This window comes from Schistocerca nitens, chromosome 2 (genome assembly GCF_023898315.1).
Source record: "Schistocerca nitens isolate TAMUIC-IGC-003100 chromosome 2, iqSchNite1.1, whole genome shotgun sequence".
Taxonomy (NCBI): domain Eukaryota; kingdom Metazoa; phylum Arthropoda; class Insecta; order Orthoptera; family Acrididae; genus Schistocerca; species Schistocerca nitens.
In genome coordinates, this window is record NC_064615.1 from 57,655,856 (window position 1) to 57,677,519 (window position 21,664).

The 21,664-nt window shown below is 40.1% G+C and overlaps 1 protein-coding gene across 2 annotated transcripts in view; it reads left to right on the top strand.

The window, feature by feature from the left end:
* The window catches only part of LOC126234258 (uncharacterized), a 154,276-nt gene that overhangs the window by 55,061 nt on the left and 77,551 nt on the right, over positions 1-21,664 (top strand). For both annotated transcript variants that reach the window (XM_049942950.1, XM_049942951.1), the window contains exon 4: positions 2,338-2,705. In XM_049942950.1, the coding sequence (XP_049798907.1) occupies positions 2,338-2,705 (368 nt within the window). The remainder of the gene's footprint in view (positions 1-2,337; positions 2,706-21,664) is intronic.

Here is a 21,664-nt window from a genome sequence, read left to right on the forward strand (position 1 = left end):
CTTTTGATGTGCACTATTCTAGATGACGTGATTTTAATTTGTGCAGCAAAACTGATGTGTAGCTTTGTTGTTTTGATGATGTCATCAGCAGTAGTCCAGAAGTAAGTAAAGTCCTTTTCATCCATTCTGTGTGTGTTCAATGGTAAAGATACCTAACACTTTAACTACCATCTTATGTTTTTCTGTCAAGACAAAATTTGTGCCACAAGATTGGGAACTGTGGTCTGAAACCAGATACTTACGTCATATGCAATCAGATAGGCCCCAGGGGCTCAGGACACTGTGAACACATACATGTAGGATGTGTGACCAAATAATAATGCAATCTTTTTAATTTCGCATACTTTGCACATCTGATTTTCAAACTTTTTCTGTATCTTGTTGGTACACATGTTCATGACGTACATTTTCAGCAGTTTTGAATATTCAGTTTATTGGCAACAGCCAAAAAGGTTATAAGTGTTTTTGACTGCTCGGTGAATTTTTACTTTTGGGAAACATGGATCAAAGAATTTGCATTAAATTTTGTTTGAAAAGTGGAATAAAGTGCAGCACTTCATTAGAAATGTTGACTGGCTTTTGGTGCATCTACTATGAGTAAGACTAGAGTTTACGAGTGGCATAAATGTATCAAAAAGGGTCGAGAAGATGTTGAAGACAATGATTGCCCTGGATGTCCTAGTACACCAATTACTGATGACAATGTGGAAGACATAAAGAAAATGGTTCTGGAAAATTGCCAGATCACCATCAGAGAGATTGCTGATGATGTTGGCATATCTGTTAGCTCATGCCAAGCAATTTTTTCAGATATTTTGGCATGAAATGTGTATCAGCAAAGTTTGGTCTGAAAGAGATCCATGAAAGGATGTTGTTTGGCCACCGTTGGTGAGACAGAATTGTTGAAGGAGCTGAACACCATAATGAAAAGTGAGTTCCAGAAAGGCTTGCAAGATCGGTAAAAGCACTGGCATAAGTGTGTAATATCTGAGAGGGATTTTTGAAGGGGACAAAGTTGATGTTGAGAATAAATAAATATTCTTTAAGAAAAACAAAAATTTCCATTACATTTTGATCACACCTTGTGTATAAGTACACAGTTTTTGTTTTGTCCGCAGCAGTTGTCACTCCAAATCACAAGTTTCCTTTTGTTACCAGATGCATTGACAGTATTTTTAGCGCAGTTCAGAACATGGAACAGACATGATACTAAGTTGATGAAGGTTTCTCGAGTCTCCAGCTGGGTGGTAGCGTTGCGAGATATCAACACTACCACCCATTTGGAGACCCGAGAAACCTTCATCAGTAGTTTACGCTGGGAAAGCCTACAGTCACATATGATACTAAGTTGTTGGTTCCACTGACCCTTCTTCCTTATGCCACAATTACGTTATTGCCTCACTGTTGTCAAGAGCATGAACACAGAAGTTCTGATCTGAAAGCTGGTGTAAGAAGAACATGACCTTGTGTGTAGGAGTAGGAACAAACAATACTTGTTGCAGATCAGCTGCTAATGTAGGCTATAAGTGTTACTTCCATAACATGACAAACTATGTGATAATTATTATGTTCACTTGTCAAACTGCTGTAATTCAATGCCTATTGCCAAGCACATTAAGAATGAAGAAGGCCGTGGAGCTGCCACCAGAGCTTTCTGTTTGTCATTATTATGATTCTTTACCTTTGTCATATGATGAAACACTTTTAATATAATATACTCACATGATTGTAGCACCTTTAGAATGAATAAAATTGGTTTTGAAGAATATGGTACGTAGCACATTTAGAATGGTAGGTATTCATATAGTGGCACGACCTGGTGGAAATTTACCTCAGTGCCACAGCTACCATGAGGAATAAAACATTGTCTTAATCAAGAAAATCTATTTAACCACAGAAAATTTTAATAATTGGAACATTTCAGGTGTGAAAGTTTACACTTTTTTGTGGTGTTTACATTTTCTGCCAGATTACTAAAGTTTAAGACCATGAGGCAGTCTGCAAATTTTTGTTTCATATTAGGATGTGAATACTCAGCCTAGGGGGGAAAAAACTGGTCTCACACCATGGTAGGCCCAGGTGCCTCAGTTGTAGAGGGGGCAAAATAGTGGGGGTGCACAGTTTCATAAACAGTAAACGTTGTTATTATTTTCTGGATGAACCACATGTTCTTCCATGAAGTGAATTCAGTCTCCAGTCCAACATATAAAAATTTATTACCTTTACGCCCACCTTGTTGAAATCTTTTGCTTGGCGATAGGTAGGTGGTGTACAGATGTAATGTAGCAAATAGTGTGTCAGTTTACCAAGTATCATCTTATTTATCTGTCATTTTAGGAAATTCGTGCACAGAAAGGGAGGAAAGCAGGAGTTGCAATGAGCATCAAAACTGAGAACCTTCCAGGATCAGCAACTGCCCCAGAATTTCCACTTAATGAAGATTCTGATGATTCTTTATGGGTGGAAGCTGCAGAATATGGAGTTCAAGCAGTGTCTGATGCAGAAGAGTATGGAAATGAGGACCATGATGAAGATAACTCAGTAGATGAACTCACCTCAGAGGAGGATGAAAAAGCAAAGAGCAGAGACAGGAGTGTTACTGATGTGCATATGTGGCCACCATGTCCGCCACTCCCAAAGTTGAAGAAAGTTAAGATAAAGGCAAAGAGTTGTTACCCCTTTCAAGACGTTCCCAAATATGGAAGGTAGGTTAAACGTAATTTACAAATAACAGCTTCATCTTTGAGAAGTCCAGAAAGGTTGAACACATTGTTCTTGTCTGTTTTTGGTATTAGTTAAACAATGGTAACTCCAGGTAGGAGTATCAACAATGTAGGAAAAGACAGATTTCTACTTACTGTAAAGAAGACTCGCCAAGTTGCAGACAAGCAAATTAAAAGATACTTACATGAAGCCTTTGGCCACAGCTTTCATCAGTAAAAGAAAGTTTTCTTTCACTGACGAAGGCTGTGGCCAAAAGCTTTATGTAAGTGTCTTTTAATTGAGCCCATCTGCAATGTGATGTGACTCCTTTATGGTAAGTAGCAATCTGTCTTTTCCTACCTTGTGGATTTTAGTATTATCTTTAACCTCTGAATTTTTCCCAAGTTCCAAAAAATATTGAACAGAGACACTAGTCTAAAAAGGGGCACCATCCTCTATATTTTCAACACTGATTTCACCTGTTCCAGTTGCTTTATAGTTTTCAACATTGTTATCATCTGTAAGACTTCATCCATAGTGATTTGTTACGTGTACTGATGAGCCTAAACTACTAAGAATGTTGAGCATGTGTGAAATTATGAAAGCAGTGTAATATCAAGAAGAAATTAACCTTATGATGCTTAAGCCAACAGTGTCTTGTTGTTAGTTGCATTTCATAACATGAATTGATTTTTATGTTAGTGCATATCTTATATTGGCTATCTTGCTATTGTTACTGATGAGTCTTCTGGGCTGTATGACCTTGGTCAGAGAAACTTTTGAGTTCCTGATGTTTTGTCCAGAACTGCACTGGACTTCTTCAGAGGTGCTCCTGGCAACTCTGAGTCTTCCGATTGATGAGTCGGACATCAGCGAGCAAAGTGGATGTGGTTGAGTTTACACATGATGAGCAGAGATTATCTCCGTCAGAGATAAAACTTAACAATCAATTGTCACCTGTCAATAATAAAAACTTATCTATTGATTCTACAGAGCCACCGACACTAAGCAGATTCAGAAGGATGTAGGTTGCAGTAGGTACTGGGAGATGAAGAAGCTTGCACAGGATAGAGTAGCATGGAGAGCTGCATCAAACCAGTCTCAGGACTGAAGACCACAACAACAACAACACCGTCCATATAACATTGGGTTTCATGGCTTCTTCTTTTCTGTTACAGGTCTCTTCGTGCTTTATATATTTCAATGGCTTCTCTGTATAGCTATGGATAATAGTTTATAATAGTAGATAAAATTTTGGTTTTTGAAAACCACCAATTCCTGACTGGAGGTCATGCTCTGCTACTGCTGATTTTTCTGTTTTTCCTAGTCGACAAAAATTTTTATGTTCATTCAATCTTGTATTCACGATTCCCTTGGTAGTTCCAAAGTACACCTATCTTGTCATTGAGTCACTGAAGGGAAACATACCACACATTCCCCAGTCAAGAGAATTCTGTGAACATCAAATTTTGAAGAAAGATTTAAAACAGAAACTGGTTTCCCATTTGGAGCATGCCCCAGCATTAACAATTTGCAGGGGAGAATAGCTGAAGTATGTGGCGTGAAGAGCATGAGACAAACAGCAAACAGGTAACATCACAAAATATTCTCTGCCTTTTGTAATGCAGAATTCATTAGGCACTCATCAAAATAAATGCACACTTTTATATTGTGTTGAAGAATTCTGTGCTTTGCAAAGGATGAGTACAGTGGCGAGATGACGAGTTGTGCAAAACCCATCTTTGTAAATGACATCTCATATTTCCTGCTTGCTGTGCGTACAGGCAGTTGCCATTATTGTGCAGACACTACACTTGGTGACAGTGTCTTGCTAGTACCTCCAATTTCAGAAATTCCATGTGGTACTCTTCTCAGGTTTGCAGCTGGCTCTTCAAGTCAAGTTGACATAGTATTTCAACAGTCCACTTGGCTGTAATCTTCAGGTGAGACACTACTGTTGCCAAGCTTTGTTGAGCTGACACCGTGCTGGAGCTGGCACCCCTATATAGGTCAGCAGAGAGTATGTATCGTGTCTGCCAAGTGTAGTGAATGCTGCCTCCCATGCAAAAAATAGTAGCAGTGCTGTTGGTGATGAAGACAAACAAAAATGAGGTATCACTGCTGTAAGTAGTCATCACATTCTTCTGCCAACTGAGAATGTTGTATTTTAACGCAAATCAGCACAGCATGGTGTACTGGGATTCAATGCGAATGACTGCTTTAGGCTGTGACTTGGTTGTAACTGACTGCAGAATTGTCTCTGGTGCCTATTTATTGAATCACATAGGAAGGTATGTACAAAATTGCAAAATGCAAGGCAATTATACAGTATTGCAGTACTTGTTAAAATTTTATGGTGCCATTATTTTGATTAACTGTTGGCACGATACCCTTTAAATGACCTCAATATTAGGTGTTATAAATTTATGTGACAGAATTGCTGCCAGTCTTTAACTTCATGAGAAATGTCAGTACTGCCAATACACACACACAGTCCCATACATACACTGCTCTAGCTTTTGCAACTAACAGTCTTTTGGGCAGGAAAGGGTGGCTGGTTGTAAGTAAATGCTCCCACTGACACCATGGTTAGTGTCCAGATACTCCTGGATGACACAAGAACTAAAAATTGAGTGTAGTAAACTGAAAGCAAAAATGCTGAACTCTATTTTGAAATGTTCCTTTACAAAGGAAGGTAGAAAGATACAGAAGTACTGCTTCAGTGTAATTTTCGCACCACTGTGAAGATGAGTGACATAGATGTTAGTGTCAATGGCTGAAATTACTAACATTAATCAAGTCTGCAGGACTCAATTGTCCCCGTGTCAGATTCAATACAGAATTTGCAGTAGAATTATCTCCCATTTTAACTATAATATATCATACATCCCTTGAATGGTAAACTGTGCCCAATGAGTGGAGAAAGCGGAAGTCACGCCTGTTGACAATAATGGTAGCAGAAGTGATCTATAATACCGGGCGTATCAAAAAGAATCATCTGATTTGACACGTCTCGGCCACACAAACCGCAGTCGGTCTTTGGCCTCACCAATCAGCCCCAGTATACTCATATCCTCTCTGATGTGACCATTCCATTAGAGTTGTGGTCTCCCCCGTGGTCTTATACCTCTAATGTCTTCCTCCACTACCTGCCTGATGATCTGGCCTTCTCGACGCATTATGTGTCCATACCACTTCAGTCTTCTTTCTTTGATCGCTGCCGTAATGTCCATCGACTTTTATAGCTCCTGCAATTCACAGTTCTTTCTTTTCTTCCGTTCACCTCCACCCTTCATTGGTCCAAAAATCTGTCTGAGGATGGAATTCTCAAATGTCAGTAGTTTTCTTTCCATCTTTTGGGTGATGGCCCAGGTCCCTGCTCCGTATAAGACTGCAGGTCATATTATTGTCTTGTAGATCTTGGTCTTTGAGGATCTCGATTGAAGCCGGGACTTTAACGGCTTTCACAGAGCAAACCTGCTTGTATTCGTTCAGTAATTTCCTGGTCTATCTCGTTTCTTTCATTGAGTATAGCCCCAAGATATTCAAAGTCTTTTACTGTTTCAAAGACTTTGTCCTCCACCTTCAGGGGTCTGTCATCATTTTCTCTGCTAACTACAAGGTATTTTGTCTTATCCATATTCAACTTCAGGCCTCTCATTTACTCTTCCATTAATGTTCTTGTCATCTGAACCAGGTATTGCTCTTTCTCTGCTATTAAACTACATTATCCATAAGGGCCAGGGTGTTGATCCATCTTCCCAGCTGTATTCCTGTCTCCACGCTTGCCACCTTTCTTATGGCTTGCTCCAGTACTAGGTTAAACAGAAGAGGGAAGAGGCAGTCTCCTTGTCGCACTCCAGTCCTCACCTTGAACTTCTTTGATTTGTTTTCATTTACTTTCACCATGCATGTTGTCTCCTGGGTATATCTATGTTGGTTTTATGAGTTTTCTGAGAACTTGAGCCCTTTTGAGTTTTTGCCATATTGCTTGTCTATTCAAACTATCATAAGGTTTTTGGAAGTCCACAAAAAGTTAGTGAACATTTTTGCAGAATATCCAGCTCTTTGCTAGCACTTGCCATATTGTAAGTAAATGGTCTACAGTTGTCTTTCCCCTTCTGAAACCGGCTTGTTGGAATCCCAGTACTTTCTCGACATGTGGTGTTAGTCACTTCAGTAACAACATACTCAGGATCTTATAAGTTGTACATAGTAATGTGATTCCTCTATCGTTGCTACATCTCACTTGGTCTCCTTTCTTTAGTATAGGGCAGATGCAGACTCCTTCCATTCTTCGGGGATCCTTTCCTTCTTCCAAATTAAGCAGATTAAGTGGTACAGTCTCGCTTGTAGAGTAGCTCTTCCCTCCCTCAGCATCTCTGCAGGTATGCCATCTATTCTCGGTGCCTTCCCCCTCTTCAGCAATTTTATGGTCGCTCTTACCTCTTCTATGCTTGGTAGTTCATACTTCCCCAGTGGTACAGTATCACTGTTTTGTCTATATGATTCTTCTTCTTCATTTTCTGTTGTAGCACTTGTGGTGTTTATATCCACATTCAGGAGGTTTTCGAAGTAATTTTTCCATTCCTCCATAGCTTTCATGTCATCTGTGATTATCTGTACTTCTTGATCTCTGATCACGTCAAGCCTTGGATTGTATTATTTCTTGAAGAACCTGACTGTCCTGTAAAAGTCTCTTGTATTTCCTACTGTCTGGTCTTCTTCTGCCAGTTTTATTTTACTGTTTATGAACGCTCGCTTTTCTGTTCGAAGGACTTGTCTTGTTTCTCTAACTGCTTCCATGTATCCCAACCTTGTTCTTTCATCCTGTTCGTTCATCAGTAATAACAGTTTTGCTGCTTTTCTCTTGGTGACTGCATCTCTACACCCATCATTAAACCATCCTCTGCTCTTCCTCCTTTTTTCCATCGGTTTCAGCACCTCACATGCAGCACCTTTTAAACCTGTCTTGATTTTTGACCAAAACTTTTCAGTATCATCTTCGTCTTCTTCTTCTATGGAAGCAAACCTGTTTCCAATTTCAAGTGCATATCCTTCCTTAGTGTGGTCCTCTTTCAGTAGGTCTGCATTTATTTCCTGGTCTGCTTCTCTTCTCCTGCTGTTACGGCTTTCTATCCTCTCCTGTATGGTTGTCACCACAAGGTAATGGTCTGATCCTATTTCTGCATCTCTTTGAGCTGTTACACTCTGGATAGCACTTCCGTGTCTGGCATCCACAAGTATGTGGTCTATTTGGTTCTGAATGTCTCGGTCAGGTGACTTGCATATTATCTTATGGTTGTCTTTGTGAGGAAAGTAGGTACTAATAATTCTTATGTTTTTTGAAGCTGCAAGATTGACTAATCTCATTCCATTGTTGTTAGAGGAATCATGCAGACTGTGAAGGCCAACGTGTTGTTGTTGTTGTTGTTGTTGTTGTCTTCAGTCCAGAGACTGGTTTGATGCAGCTCTCCATGCTACTCTATCCTGTGCAAGCATCTTCATCTCCCAGTACCTACTGCAACCTACATCCTTCTGAATCTGTTTAGTTAATTCATCTCTTGGTCTCCCTCTATGATTTTTACCCTCCATGCTGCCCTCCAATACTAAATTGGTGATCCCTTTATGCCTCAGAACATGTCCTGCCAACTGATCCCTTCTTCTAGTCAAGTTGTGCCACAAATTTCTCTTCTCCCCAATTCTGTTCAATACCTCCTCATTAGTTATGTGATCTACCCATCTAATCTTAGCATCCTTCTGTAGCACCACATTTCGAAAGCTTCTATTCTCTTTTAGTCTAAACTATTTATCGTCCATGTTTCACTACACTCCATACAAATACTTTCAGAAACGACTTCCTGACACTTAAATCTATACTCGATGTTAACAAATTTCTCTTCTTCAGAAACGCATTCCTTGCCATTGCCAGTCTACATTTTATATCCTCTCTCCTTCAACCATCATCAGTTATTTTGCTCCCCAAATAGCAAAACTCATTTACTACTTTAAGCGTCTCATTTCCAAATCTAATTTCCTTAGCATCACCCAATTTAATTTGACTACATTCAATTATCCTCGTTTTGCTTTTGTTGATGTTCATCATATATCCTCCTTTCAAGACACTGTCCATTCCGTTCAGCTGCTCTTCGAAGTAGTTTGCTGTCTGTGACAGAATTACAATGTCATCGGCGAACCTCAAAGTTTTTATTTCTTCTCCATGGCTTTTAATTCCTACTCCGAATTTTTCTTTTGTTTCCTCTACTGCCTGCCCAATATACAGATTGAATGACATCGGGGATAGGCTACAACCCTGTCTCACTCCCTTCCCAACCACTGCTTCCCTTTCATGTCCCTCGACCCTTATAACTGCCATCTGGTTTCTGTACAAATTGTAAGTAGCCTTTCACTCCCTGTATTTGACCCTTGCCACCTTCAGAATTTGAAAGGGAGTATTCCAGTCAACATTGTCAAAAGCTTTCTCTAAGTCTACGAATGCTAGAAACGTAGGTTTGCCTTTCCTTAATCTATCTTCTAAGATAAGTCGTAGGGTCAGTATTGCCTCACGTGTTCCAACGTTTCTACGGAATCCAAACTGATCTTCCCCTAGGTCGGCTTCTACGAGTTTTTCTATTCGTTTGTAAAGAATTCTTGTTAGTATTTTGCAGCCGTGGCTTATTAAACTTATAGTTCGGTAATTTTCATATCTGTCAACACCTGCTTTCTTTGGGATTGGAGTTATTATATTCTTCTTGAAGTCTGAGGGTATTTCACCTGTCTCATACATCTTGCTCACCAGATGGTAGAGTTTAGTCAGGAATGGCACTCCCAAGGCTATCAGTAGTTCTAATGGAATGTTGTCTACTCCCGGGGCCTTGTTTCGAATTAGGTCTTTCAGTGCTCTGTCAAACTCTCCACGCAGTATCATGTCTCCCATTTCATCTTCATCTACATCCTCTTCCATTTCCATAATATTGTCCTTAAGTACATCACCCTTGTATAGATCCTCTTTATACTCTTTCCACCTTTCTGCTTTACCCTTCTGTGCTTAGAACTGGGTTTCCATCTGAGCTCATGATATTCATACAAATGGTTCTCTTTTTTCCAAAGGTCTCCTTAATTTTCCTGTAGGCAGTATCTATCTTACCCCTCGTGAGATGAGCCTCTACATCCTTACATTTGTCCTCTAGCCATCCCTGCTTAGAGCAGAGTTTCTTCAGTTTTAATGTGCAGTTCATGACCAATAGATTGTGGTCAGAGGTCACATCTGCCCCTGGAAATGTCTTACAATTTAAAACCTGGTTCCTAATTCTCTTCTTGTCTGAACTATTTACTGACCATGTTTCACTTCCATACATGGCTACACTCCACACACATACTTTCAGAAATGACTTCCTGACACTTAAATCTATAATCGATGTTAACATATTAATATTCTTCTTGTGGATAAACTGACAGAACAAGGTTGTAGACAGTTTCAGAGAGAGCATTAGGGAACAATTGACAAGCTTTTGAAATGTGGTGCTACGGAAGAATGCTGAAGATTAGATGTGTAGATCACATAACTAATGAGGAGGTATTGAATAGAATTAGGGAGAACAGAAATTTGTGGCACAACTTGACTAGAAGAGGGGATCGGTTGGTAGGACATGTTTTGAGGCATGAAGGGATCATCAATTTACCATTGGAGGGCAGCGTGGAGGGTAAAAATTGTAGAGGGAGATCAAGAGATGAATACACTAAGCAGATTCAGAAGGATGTAGGCTGCAGGAGGTACTGGGAGATGAAGAAGCTTGCGCAGGATAGAGAAGCATGGAGAGCTGCATCAAACCAGTCTCTGGACTGAAGACCATAATAACAAAAACAACAGTAGATGACACCTTTCTGATCCCATCAAACACAGGGAATTGTCTTCTTTCCAAAGCGATTAGGTCTTGCAGTGGATGTCAGTGGTTTGCCTGGATTCACCAGTGATTTACGTGCCTAGGATTCTCGAAATATATCCATTTTTCATCACCTGTCACTATTCAACGGCGAAACGACTTTCATTTGTATTTGGCGAGCAGCATTTCACAAGTGGTCTATCAAATTGCTGTCTGTCTTTCATTCAGTTCAGGCAGAACCCATTTTCCTACTCCCTGCACCTTTCCCGTAGCTTTCAACTGAAGAGAAACTGCTTTTATTTTATGTTATTTGCATGTCAAGGTCTGTAGGACCAAATTGAGGAGCAAATCTCCAAGGCCATGGAAAATGTCAGTATGTGAAATTACAACATAAAAGTAATAACAGTGTACAGGATGGGCATATGGGCAGGCGGTGGGCATTATGGAATGAATAGGGTAATTTTTAGATAAAGTCCATTTGTTGGCGAAAGCATGTTGAAAGGGGTTACATAGGCCTAGGGAGGTGAGGGTGAGCCAGAGCGTAGAGTACAGCGAGACATAGTTCGCGAAGCTAAAAAAAGTGGTTGTCTGCCAAAACTAAGTCCACAATGCTGCAGCACCGGGAGATGCGGGAAGGTCTACACTGCTACATGGCGCGTGTATCCGACTCGCTGCTGAACAAGAATAGAAGAGAGTGGACCTGGCGACGGGCGGCCAGGTGTATTTGATGCACCATGTGGCTTCCTCCTCCCTGATTGGTCAGGACTGAGCAAATCGTGCGGGCGGCATGGAACTTTCCAGAGCGTTGCCTGCTAAGCGACGCCTGGGGCGGCATTACCTCGTAAGCACATGAGAGAGACGCATGGCCAATGTGCCCTTTCTCGGTTCTGACTTCCTGTTACTAGACCATGGGACGAAAGAAGTTACAGGCAGCTCACACTGCCGGCCATGGCTTGGCCGCAATAAAAAAATGAAGTTACCATTTGAAAGCTCATATAATAAAGTAAAATCCCCTATTGTCTGGCTCACAGATAAAAATAAAATTTTTTATGAACCTGAAAAAAGTCCAGCCATAAGTTTAAGTAATCGCAATCAACAATATAACAAGAATCAGCTTAATTTTTCAAAGAACTCCTCGACAGAATAGAAGGAGTGACCTATGAGGAAACTCTTCAGTTTTATTTTGAAAGCGCGTGGATTACTGCTGATTTTTGAATTCTAGTGGTAGCTTATTGAAAATGGATGCAGCAGCATACTGCACACCTTTCTGCACAGGAGTTAAGGAAGTCCAATCCAAGTGCACGTTTGATTTCTGCCAAGTATTAACTTAGTGAAAGGTGCTTATTCTTGCGAATAAGCTAGTATTGTCAACAAGAAATGACAGTAAGGAATATATATATTGAGGGGCCAATGTCAAAATACCCAGACTCGTGAACAGGGGTCGACAAGATGTTCGTGAACTTACACCAATTATTGCCTGAACCGCCTGTTTCTGAGCCAAAAATATCCTTTTAGAATGGGAAGAGTTACCCCAAAATATAAAACTATATGACATAAGTGAATGAAAATAAGCAAAGTAGACTAATTTTTGTGTCAAATGATCACTCACTTCAGATACTTTTCAAATAGTAAAAATGGCAGCATTAAGTCTTTGAACAAGATTCTGATCATGGGCTTTCCATGACAGTTCACTATCTATCTGAACACCTAGAAATTTGAACTGTTCACTTTCACTAAACGTATACCCATTCTGTGAAATTAAAACATCGGGTTTTGTTGAACTGTGTGTTAGAAACTGTATAAAATGAATTTTACTGTTATTTAGCGTTATTTTATTTTCTACAAGCAGTGAACTTATGTCATGAACTGTACTATTTGAAACAGAGCCAGTGTTGCACGGAGCATCCTTTACTACCAAGATAGTGTCATCAGCAAACAGAAATATTTTAGAGTTACCTGTAATACTAGGGGGCATATCATTTATATAAATAAGGGCAGCGGTGGTCCCAACACTGATCGTTGGGGCACACCCCCCACCCCCACCCCCCCTTGACCGTACTCAGATTCCACATCACAGCCATTCTCAACATTGTGAATAATGACCTTTTGCTATCTGTTGCTAAAGTAAGAGGTGAACCAGTTGTGAGCTACTCCCCATATTGCGTAATGGTCCAACTTCTGGAGCAATATTTTGTGATCAACAGAATCAAATGCCTCAGTTAAATAAAAAAATGTGCCTAGCATTTGAAACCTTTTGCTTAACCCATCCAGTACCTCACAGAGAAAAGAGAATATAGCATTTTCATTTGTTAAACGACTTCTAAAGCCGAACTGTACATTTGATAGGAAATCGTGTGATGTAAAAGGATCAATTATTCTTACATACATAACCTTATCAATAACTTTTGCAAACACTGTGGGCATAGAAATAGGTCTAAAATTGTCTAAATTATCCTTTTCTCCCTTTTTATAAAGTGGCTTTACTTCTGAGTACTTTAATCATTCAGGAAACTGATCATTCCCAAAGGAAAAATTACAAATATGTCTAAATACAGGGCTAACATGTGTAGCACAGTACTTTAATATTCTGCTAGGAACTCCATCATATCTCTGAGAGTCCTTAGTCCTCAGTGATTTAATTCTTGACTCAATTTCCCCCCTGTCTGTATCACAGAGTAGTATTTCAGATATACAGGGTGTTACAAAAAGGTACGGCCAAATTTTCAGGAAACATTCCTCACACACAAAGAAAGAAAATATGTTATGTGGACATGAGTCCGGAAACACTTACTTTCCATGTTAGAGCTCATTTTATTACTTCTCTTCAAATCACATTAATCATGGAATGGAAACACACAGCAACAGAACGTACCAGCGTAACTTCAAACACTTTGTTACAGGAAATGTGCAAAATGTCCTCCGTTAGCGAGGATACATGCGTCCACCCTCCGTCCCGTGGAATCCCTGATGCGTTGATGCAGCCCTGGAGAATGGCGTATTGTATCACAGCTGTCCACAATACGAGCACGAAGAGTCTCTACATTTGGTACCGGGGTTGCGTAGACAAGAGCTTTCAAATGCCCCCATAAATGAAAGTCAAGAGGGTTGAGGTCAGGAGAGCGTGGAGGCCATGGAATTGGTTGGCCTCTACGAATCCATCGGTCACCGAATCTGTTGTTGAGAAGCATACGAACACTTCGACTGAAATGTGCAGGAGCTCCATCGTGCATGAAGCACATGTTGTGTCGTACTTGTAAAGGCACATGTTCTAGCAGCACAGGTAGAGTATCCCGTATGAAATCATGATAACGTGCTCCATTGAGCGTAGGTGGAAGAACATGGGGCCCAATCAAGACATCACCAACAATGCCTGCCCAAACTTTCACAGAAAATCTGTGTTGATGACGTGATTGCACAATTGCGTGCGAATTATCGTCAGCCCACACATGTTGATTGTGAAAATTTACAATTTGATCACGTTGGAATGAAGCCTCATCCGTAAAGAGAACATTTGCACTGAAATGAGGATTGACACATTGTTGGACGAACCATTCGCAGAAGTGTACCCGTGGAGGCCAATCAGCTGGTGATAGTGCCTGCAACGCTGTACATGGTACGGAAACAACTGGTTCTCCCGTAGCACTCTCCATACAGTGACGTGGTCAACCTTACCTTGTACAGCAGCAACTTCTCTGACGCTGACATTAGGGTTATCGTCAACTGCAGGAAGAATTGCCTCATTCATTGCAGGTGTCCTCGTCGTTCTAGGTCTTCCCCAGTCTCGAGTCATAGGCTGGAATGTTCCGTGCTCCCTAAGACGCCGATCAATTGCTTCGAACGTCTTCCTGTCGGGACACCTTTGTTCTGGAAATCTGTCTCGATACAAACGTACCGCGCCACGGCTATTGCCCCGTGCTAATCCATACATCAAATGGGCATGTGGCAGCTCCGCATTTGTAAACATTGCATTGACTGCAAAACCACGTTCGTGATGAACACTAACCTGTTGATGCTACGTACTGATGTGCTTGATGCTAGTACTGTAGAGCAATGAGTCGCATGTCAACACAAGCACCAAAGTCAACATTACCTTCCTCAAATTGGGCCAACTTGTGGTGAATCGAGGAAGTACAGTACATACTGACGAAACTAAAATGAGCTCTAACATGGAAATTAAGCGTTTACGGACACATGTCCACATAACATCTTTTCTTTATTTGTGTGTGAGGAATGTTTCCTGAAAGTTTGGCCGTACCTTTTTGTAACACCCTGTAAATCTCAGAAAGGTTTTTGCCAAGAGAGTTATATGATTCCCTGTAGAAACTAAATTTTTAATTAATTCACCAACAATACACAGAAAATGATTTTTAAATACTGTACATATATCTGATTTGTGAGCAACATAAATATTTCTACTATGAATGGACTTTATATTGTCGAACTTGTGCTGCTGATCCGACACTTCCTTCACAACTGACCATATAGTTTTAATTTTATCCTGCGAGTTAGCTATTCTATTTGCATACCACATACTCTTTGCCTTCCTAATAAAATTTTAAGCACCTTACAGTACTGTTTGTACTGGGCTACTGTAGCTTGATTGTGACTACACTATGTGGTCAAAAGTATTCGGACACCTGCCTGAAAATGACTTACAAGTTCGTGGCGCCTTCCATTGGTAATGCTGGAATTCAATGTGGTGTTGACCAACCCTTAGCCTTGATGACAGCTTCCACTCTCGCTGACAAACATTCAATCAGGTGCTGGAAGGGTTCTTGGGGAATGACAGCCCATTCTTCACAGAGTGGCACTAAGGAGAGGTATCGATGTCGAGGTGCTCCATTGTGTTGAAAGACGCAATCACTATCCCCGAATTGCTCTTCAACAGTGGGAAGCAAGAGGGTGCTTAAAACATCAATGTAGGCCTGTGCTGTGATAGTGCCATGTGAAACAACAATGGGTGCAAGTCCCCTCCATGAAAAACACGATCACACTGTAACACCACCGCCCCCGAATTTTAGTGTTGGCACTACACACACTGTCAGATGACGTTCACCGGGCATTCGCCGTACCCAGACCCTGCCATCGGATTGCCACATTGTGTATCATGATTCGTCACTCCACACAATGTTTTTCCACTGCTCAGTCATCCAATGCTTATGCTCCTTACGCCAAGCGAGGCATCATTTGGCATTTACCGGCATGATGTGTGACTTATGAGCAGCCGCTTGACCATGAAATCCAAGTTTACTCACCTCCCACCTAACTCTCATAGTACTTGCAGTGGATCCTGACTCAGTTTGGAATTTCTGTGTGATGGTAGATGTCTGCCTATTACACTTTACGACACTCTTCGCAAGTGTCGGTGGTCTCTGTTAGTCAACAGGTGAGGTTGCCCTGTACGCTTTTGTGCGTGTGGAAATCTCGTGTACAGACGTATGACACAAATGACACCCAATCACCTGATCGTGTTCGAAGTCCGTGAGTTCCACAGAGCGCCCCATTCTGCTCTCTCACGATGTTTAATGACTACTGAGGTTGCTGATATGGAGTACCTGGCAGTAGTTGGCAGCACAGTGCACCTAATATGAAAAACGTATGCTTCTGGGGGTGTCCGGATACTTTTGCCACATAGCGTACTTCTGTCATTTTGATATAATTCCCACTTTGTTCTACATGATATCCTTCCTGCAAGTCAGCCACCCAGGCTGCATTTTACTGCTAGTGCCCTGTTTAGAACGTTCTAATGGAATGCAACTCCCAAAGAGCATGAAAAATGTATTAAGGAAAACATTATGTTCGTCATCTATGTTATTGGCAGTATAAACATCCCGCCACCTTGTTCCTTGACGAGGTTTAAAAAACACTCTATTCTTGGATTAATTTTCCTACATAGTTTGTAATTTTATGTGACATTTGTTTGAGTACAAAAGCGATGCATTTGGAATAAGTATATCCATAATATAGTAGTGAGAAGGTATTGGACAAGCTCGAAGTAGTGCACTTGCGTTAAGTACGAGTCATCCTTAAAAGATGATTGCAATTGCTTTGTTTTATTTTTTGGTATTATTCTTTACATTAAGAAAGATCAAAGTTACTGTTAAAATGATCATGGTACAAATTCTGCAGATTGAAAAGACTTATGGGTTGCGAAAACCATGCAATGTGGAATTTTGCAGTAGAAGCGTATTCATGTTTGGACGGCCTACGGGATGTAGTGGATGGGACAATGAAATTCGCAGATCAGAATTATTCAAGTAAGGATATGAAAGCAAAATCAAAGTTGATATTACAGAATGAATCAGTGAATTATGTTCACATTGAAAAAGCTGCGGCAGCGAAAGAAGTCTGGGACAAATTACAAGGTGCATTGGAGGATGGAGGTCTTACAAGGAAAGTAGGATTATTACGTGAGTTAATTACCAATCAGCTGGACAAATGCAAGAGCATAGACGAATACATCAACAAAATAAAAGCCACGTTGAACCGACTGAGAAACATTGGGTTTGAAATTGCTAACGAATAGATAGGGACACTACTATTGGCAAGACTGCCCGAAAGGTAAGCGCCTATGATTATGGGGCTGGAAAGCTCAGGTATAGCAGGTGACAGTGTTAAATTGAAAATCCTACAGGATGTAAAGGATATTTCAAGCTGTCATGTATTGGAGTAGGAAGCTGCTCTTTATTCAAGAAACAAAAGGAAGAAATCAATGAGTTACTATAGATGTCAGAAGAAGGGGCATAGTGCATCTCAGTGCAGAGGAAAAGTAAACCCAAGATCAGACACTCAGCAAATGAAGTATGTTGCAGGTAGCCCAGAGAGAGGGACTAATAGTAAAGATAAGGCATTCTCATGTTTTCATTCTTTTGGAGATGTGGCTAGTTGCCAACTGGAATGGATTTTAGTGTCGAGTGCATCTGTGCATATTGTTAATGACAAATCTTTTCTTTGTGGTGTTAAAGATAAGACTTGTATGGGAATATCTACTACTGATGGCAGCAAGCTAGAATGTCATTTGGTTGGGGAAACTAGACGTAAATGTAAGTGTAAATGGTGAACCCGATATGGTTACAGCACATGATGTTCACTATGTAGAAAATGTTGCTACTAATCTATTGTCTGTAGTGGAAAATGTCAAGAAGGGAAATACAGTCACTTTTATCATTGACGGAGCAAGAGTAATCAATAAAAATGGTGAAGTTATAACTACAGCAAGTAACAAAAGGGATATTTTAAGTTGGATACCATTGACAGTAAACATAGACATGTTAGTCATTCAGTATACTCAGCGGAAGGTTTTTTATGGTACTGCAGACTTGGACATCTAAATAGAAAAAGTATGTCTTTAATAAGGGATGTGATAAAGGTAATACAGAATTATAGTGTATCCAAGGACCCTTGTGAGATATGCATAAAAGGAAAACAAACTAGGCTACCTTTTAAGACTGTTGTTGTTGTTGTTGTTGTTGTTGTCTTCAGTCCTGAGACTGGTTTGATGCAGCTCTCCATGCTACTCTATCCTGTGCAAGCTTCTCCATCTCCCAGTACTTACTGCAACCTACATCCTTCTGAATCTGCTTAGTGTATTCATCTCTTGGTCTCCCTCTATTATGATTTTTATCCTCCACGCTGCCATCCAATGCTAAATTTGTGATCCCTTGATGCCTCAGAACATGTCCTACCAACTGGTCCCTTCTTCTTGTCAAGTTGTGCCACAAACTCCTCTTCTCCCCAATTCTATTCAATACCTCCTCATTAGTTGTGTGATCTACCCATCTAATCTTCAGCATTCTTTTGTAGCACCACATTTCGAAAGCTTCTATTCTCTTCTTGTCCTAACTATTTATTGTCCATGTTTCACTTCCATACATGGCTAAACTCCATACAAATACTTTCAGAAAAGACTTCCTGACACTTAAATCTATACTTGATGTTAACAAACTTCTCTTCTTCAGAAACGCTTTCCTTGCCATTGCCAGTCTACGTTTTATATCCTCTCTACTTCGACCATAATAAGTTATTTTGCTCCCCAAATAGCAAAACTCCTTTACTACTTTAAGTGTCTCATTTCCTAATCTAATTCCCTCAGCATCACCCGACTTTATTCGACTACATTCCATTATCCTTGTTTTGCTTTTGTTGTTGTTCATCTTTTAAGACTAGTAAAAGTAAATCTGCAGAGGTCTTACAGTTAATCCATATGGATGTATGTGACCCGATGGAGTGCAAATCCATAGGTGGGAGTTATTATTTGCTTACATTTATTGATGATTATTCACGTATACTGATGTTTATTTTTTTAGTTCCAAAGACCAAGGGAGTGACACTTTTGAGGAATACCATAATTAGTTGAAAGGTGGATGGGAAAGAAGATTAAGATTGTCAAGTCTGATAACGGGAGAGAATATATCAATTAGAAATTGAAGACATTTCTGACAAAAATGGGTTTCAGGCATCAAATTACCACAAGGTACAGCTCATCTCAAAATAGGGTTGCTGAGAGGGCTAATAGGACCATTGTCGAAAAAGCAAGGATTATGATAACTGATGCTGGATTATCAAAAGATTTTTGGGCAGAGTTGGTATAAACAGCCATATATTTGAACAACAGGTCACCTACAAAATCTTTAAGGAATAGTCCCCCTATGAGATATGGGTAGGAAGGAAACCTGACCTAAGCAATATAAGGGTTTTTGGTGTGATGCAATGGCGCACATTCCAAAACAACTGAGAGGAAAATGGGACCCAAAAACTAAAGAGTATATTTTTGTAGGCTATTGTGAGAATTCAAAGGGCTACCAATTAATGGATCCATTGAATAAAAGGATAGTTACAAGCAGTGATGTAGTATTCTTTGGAAATAGAAAGGACTCTGAAGAGGGCAAGACTACTAACTAAGTTAAATGTGCTTAGTTCCGAGAGTGAAACCGTATGTGAAGAAAGAGAAAGTGAAGAACAGAAAGAGGACAGTCAAATGCAAATGGAGACTATTTATGAGGACAGTGAGTTTGAAGTCAAACAACATGAAGAGAACAACATAAGGCGTTCTTCTCGCATACCAAAACAGAAAGAATATCCGAATTTTGAGATGTATGCAGCCCAGTCTTTTAATGACGAACCAGCAACAGCAGAAGAAGCAATGAGCGGGCCGAACTCTCAATAATGGAAAGAAGCAATGGAGAGGGAATTGGAATCTTTATCTGACAAAGAAACCTTTGAATGGGTAAATACGCCTGCAGATATGAAACCATTTCAGGCAAGATAGGTATTCACTTTGAAGAGCCCCAAAAAAATTCTTCACCTAAATATAAAGCATGACTTGTAATAAAAGGATATTCCCAAAAACAAGGGGTAGATTGCAAAGAAACTTTTTCATCTGTAGTCAAGTGTGCCTCATTGAGATATCTCTTAGCCTTAGCAGCAAAACGAAATTTAACAATTCATCATATGGATGTAAAAACAGCATATTTAAATGGGAAATTGGAGGAGGAGATATATGTCATTCCACCAAGAGAAGTCATGAAAATCAAATCGGAAAGGAAAAAGGTTTGACGTTTGTGAAGAAGAGAGAAAAAAAAAAAAGTATTTATGGACTTAAACGGAGTGGACATTGCTGGAATCAATGTCTACATAAAACTCTAATAAATATGAAGTAATCTAGGGCAGATACCAGTATATAATATAAAAAGGGAAGAGAAGGGATGAGAATAATAATGGCAATATGGGTGGACAACTTCTTTAACTTGACTGAAAACTAAAGCCAAATTAGAATTTTTAAGAAACAGCTGCAGACCAAGTTTAAGGTGCATGATTTGGGAGAAGTTAAACAGTATTTAAATATGCAGCCCACTAAGAATGAAGAGAGACAAGAATTGAGCATAAGTCAATCACCATATACAGAAAAAAATCTTAAAGAAATTTGGCATGAGTGATTGTAAACCCATAACTACTCCAATGGAAGTAGGAGTGAAGTTGAACATAAACGAGACAGATGTGGAATGCGATAAGAATGTTCCATATTTAGAAGCAGTAGGGAGTCTGTTATATTTGTCTCAAACGTCATGACCTGACATTGCTTTTGTCACAAAGACAGTGAGCAGGTACTGCAGAGACCCAAAGGCAGAGCACTGTAAAGCTGTGAAAAGGATATTCTGATATTTAAGAGGAACTTCAGACCACGAATTAAGATACCATAGAGAAGGTAATGCAGAACTAGAAGGCTACAGCGATGCGGACTGGGGGAGTGAATTGGGAGATAGGCACTCTACTACTGGCTGCTACTTTAAGTTAATGGGGGTAACAGTTGCATTGAGTACTGTAGAAGCTGAGTATATGGTGCTATCTTACACCACACAGAAAGCATTGTGGCTAAGAACATTAATATGTGAAATGGAACCCAATTTAATCATGGAACCTATAATGATCTTCTGTAACAGTGAAGCAGCCATTAACCTAGCTAGAAATGATGTCACTAGTCCTAGGACAAAACTTAAGGCACCATTTTATTCAGGACCACATAGAGCAACAGAACATCGCTGTGGACTACCTGCACACAGAAGACATGTTAGCTGACCTTCTCACAAAACAATAAAGAAGCCATTAACCTAGCTAAAATGATGTCACTAGTGTTATGACAAAACATATTGATATAAGGCGCCATTTTATTCGGGACCACATAGAGTGACAGAACATCGCTGTCGACTACCTGCGCACAGAAGACATGTTGGTTGACCTTCTCACAAAACCCCGTGGACGAAGAGAAGTTTGAAAAGAGTGTGGGGCTATTTGGTTTATCTTGTGAAGGCAAACCACAAAATATACAGGGTGGTTGGAAATTCCTGTTACAAACTTCTAGGACATGTAGAGGGTAGCGAGTACATAACATTTTGAATAGGAACCCATGTCCGGAATCGTATCGTTTCTGTTCTACGACAGTTTCAATTCAGATGTGTACCTTGTCAACGTCTGCTTAGGGCAAGAGAAATGTCTCAAGAGTTCCCTGTCCTGGTATGCAACAGGGTAGACACGAGGACATGTACTACGTCAAATGATCCACAGATATCACTTATTGTGTG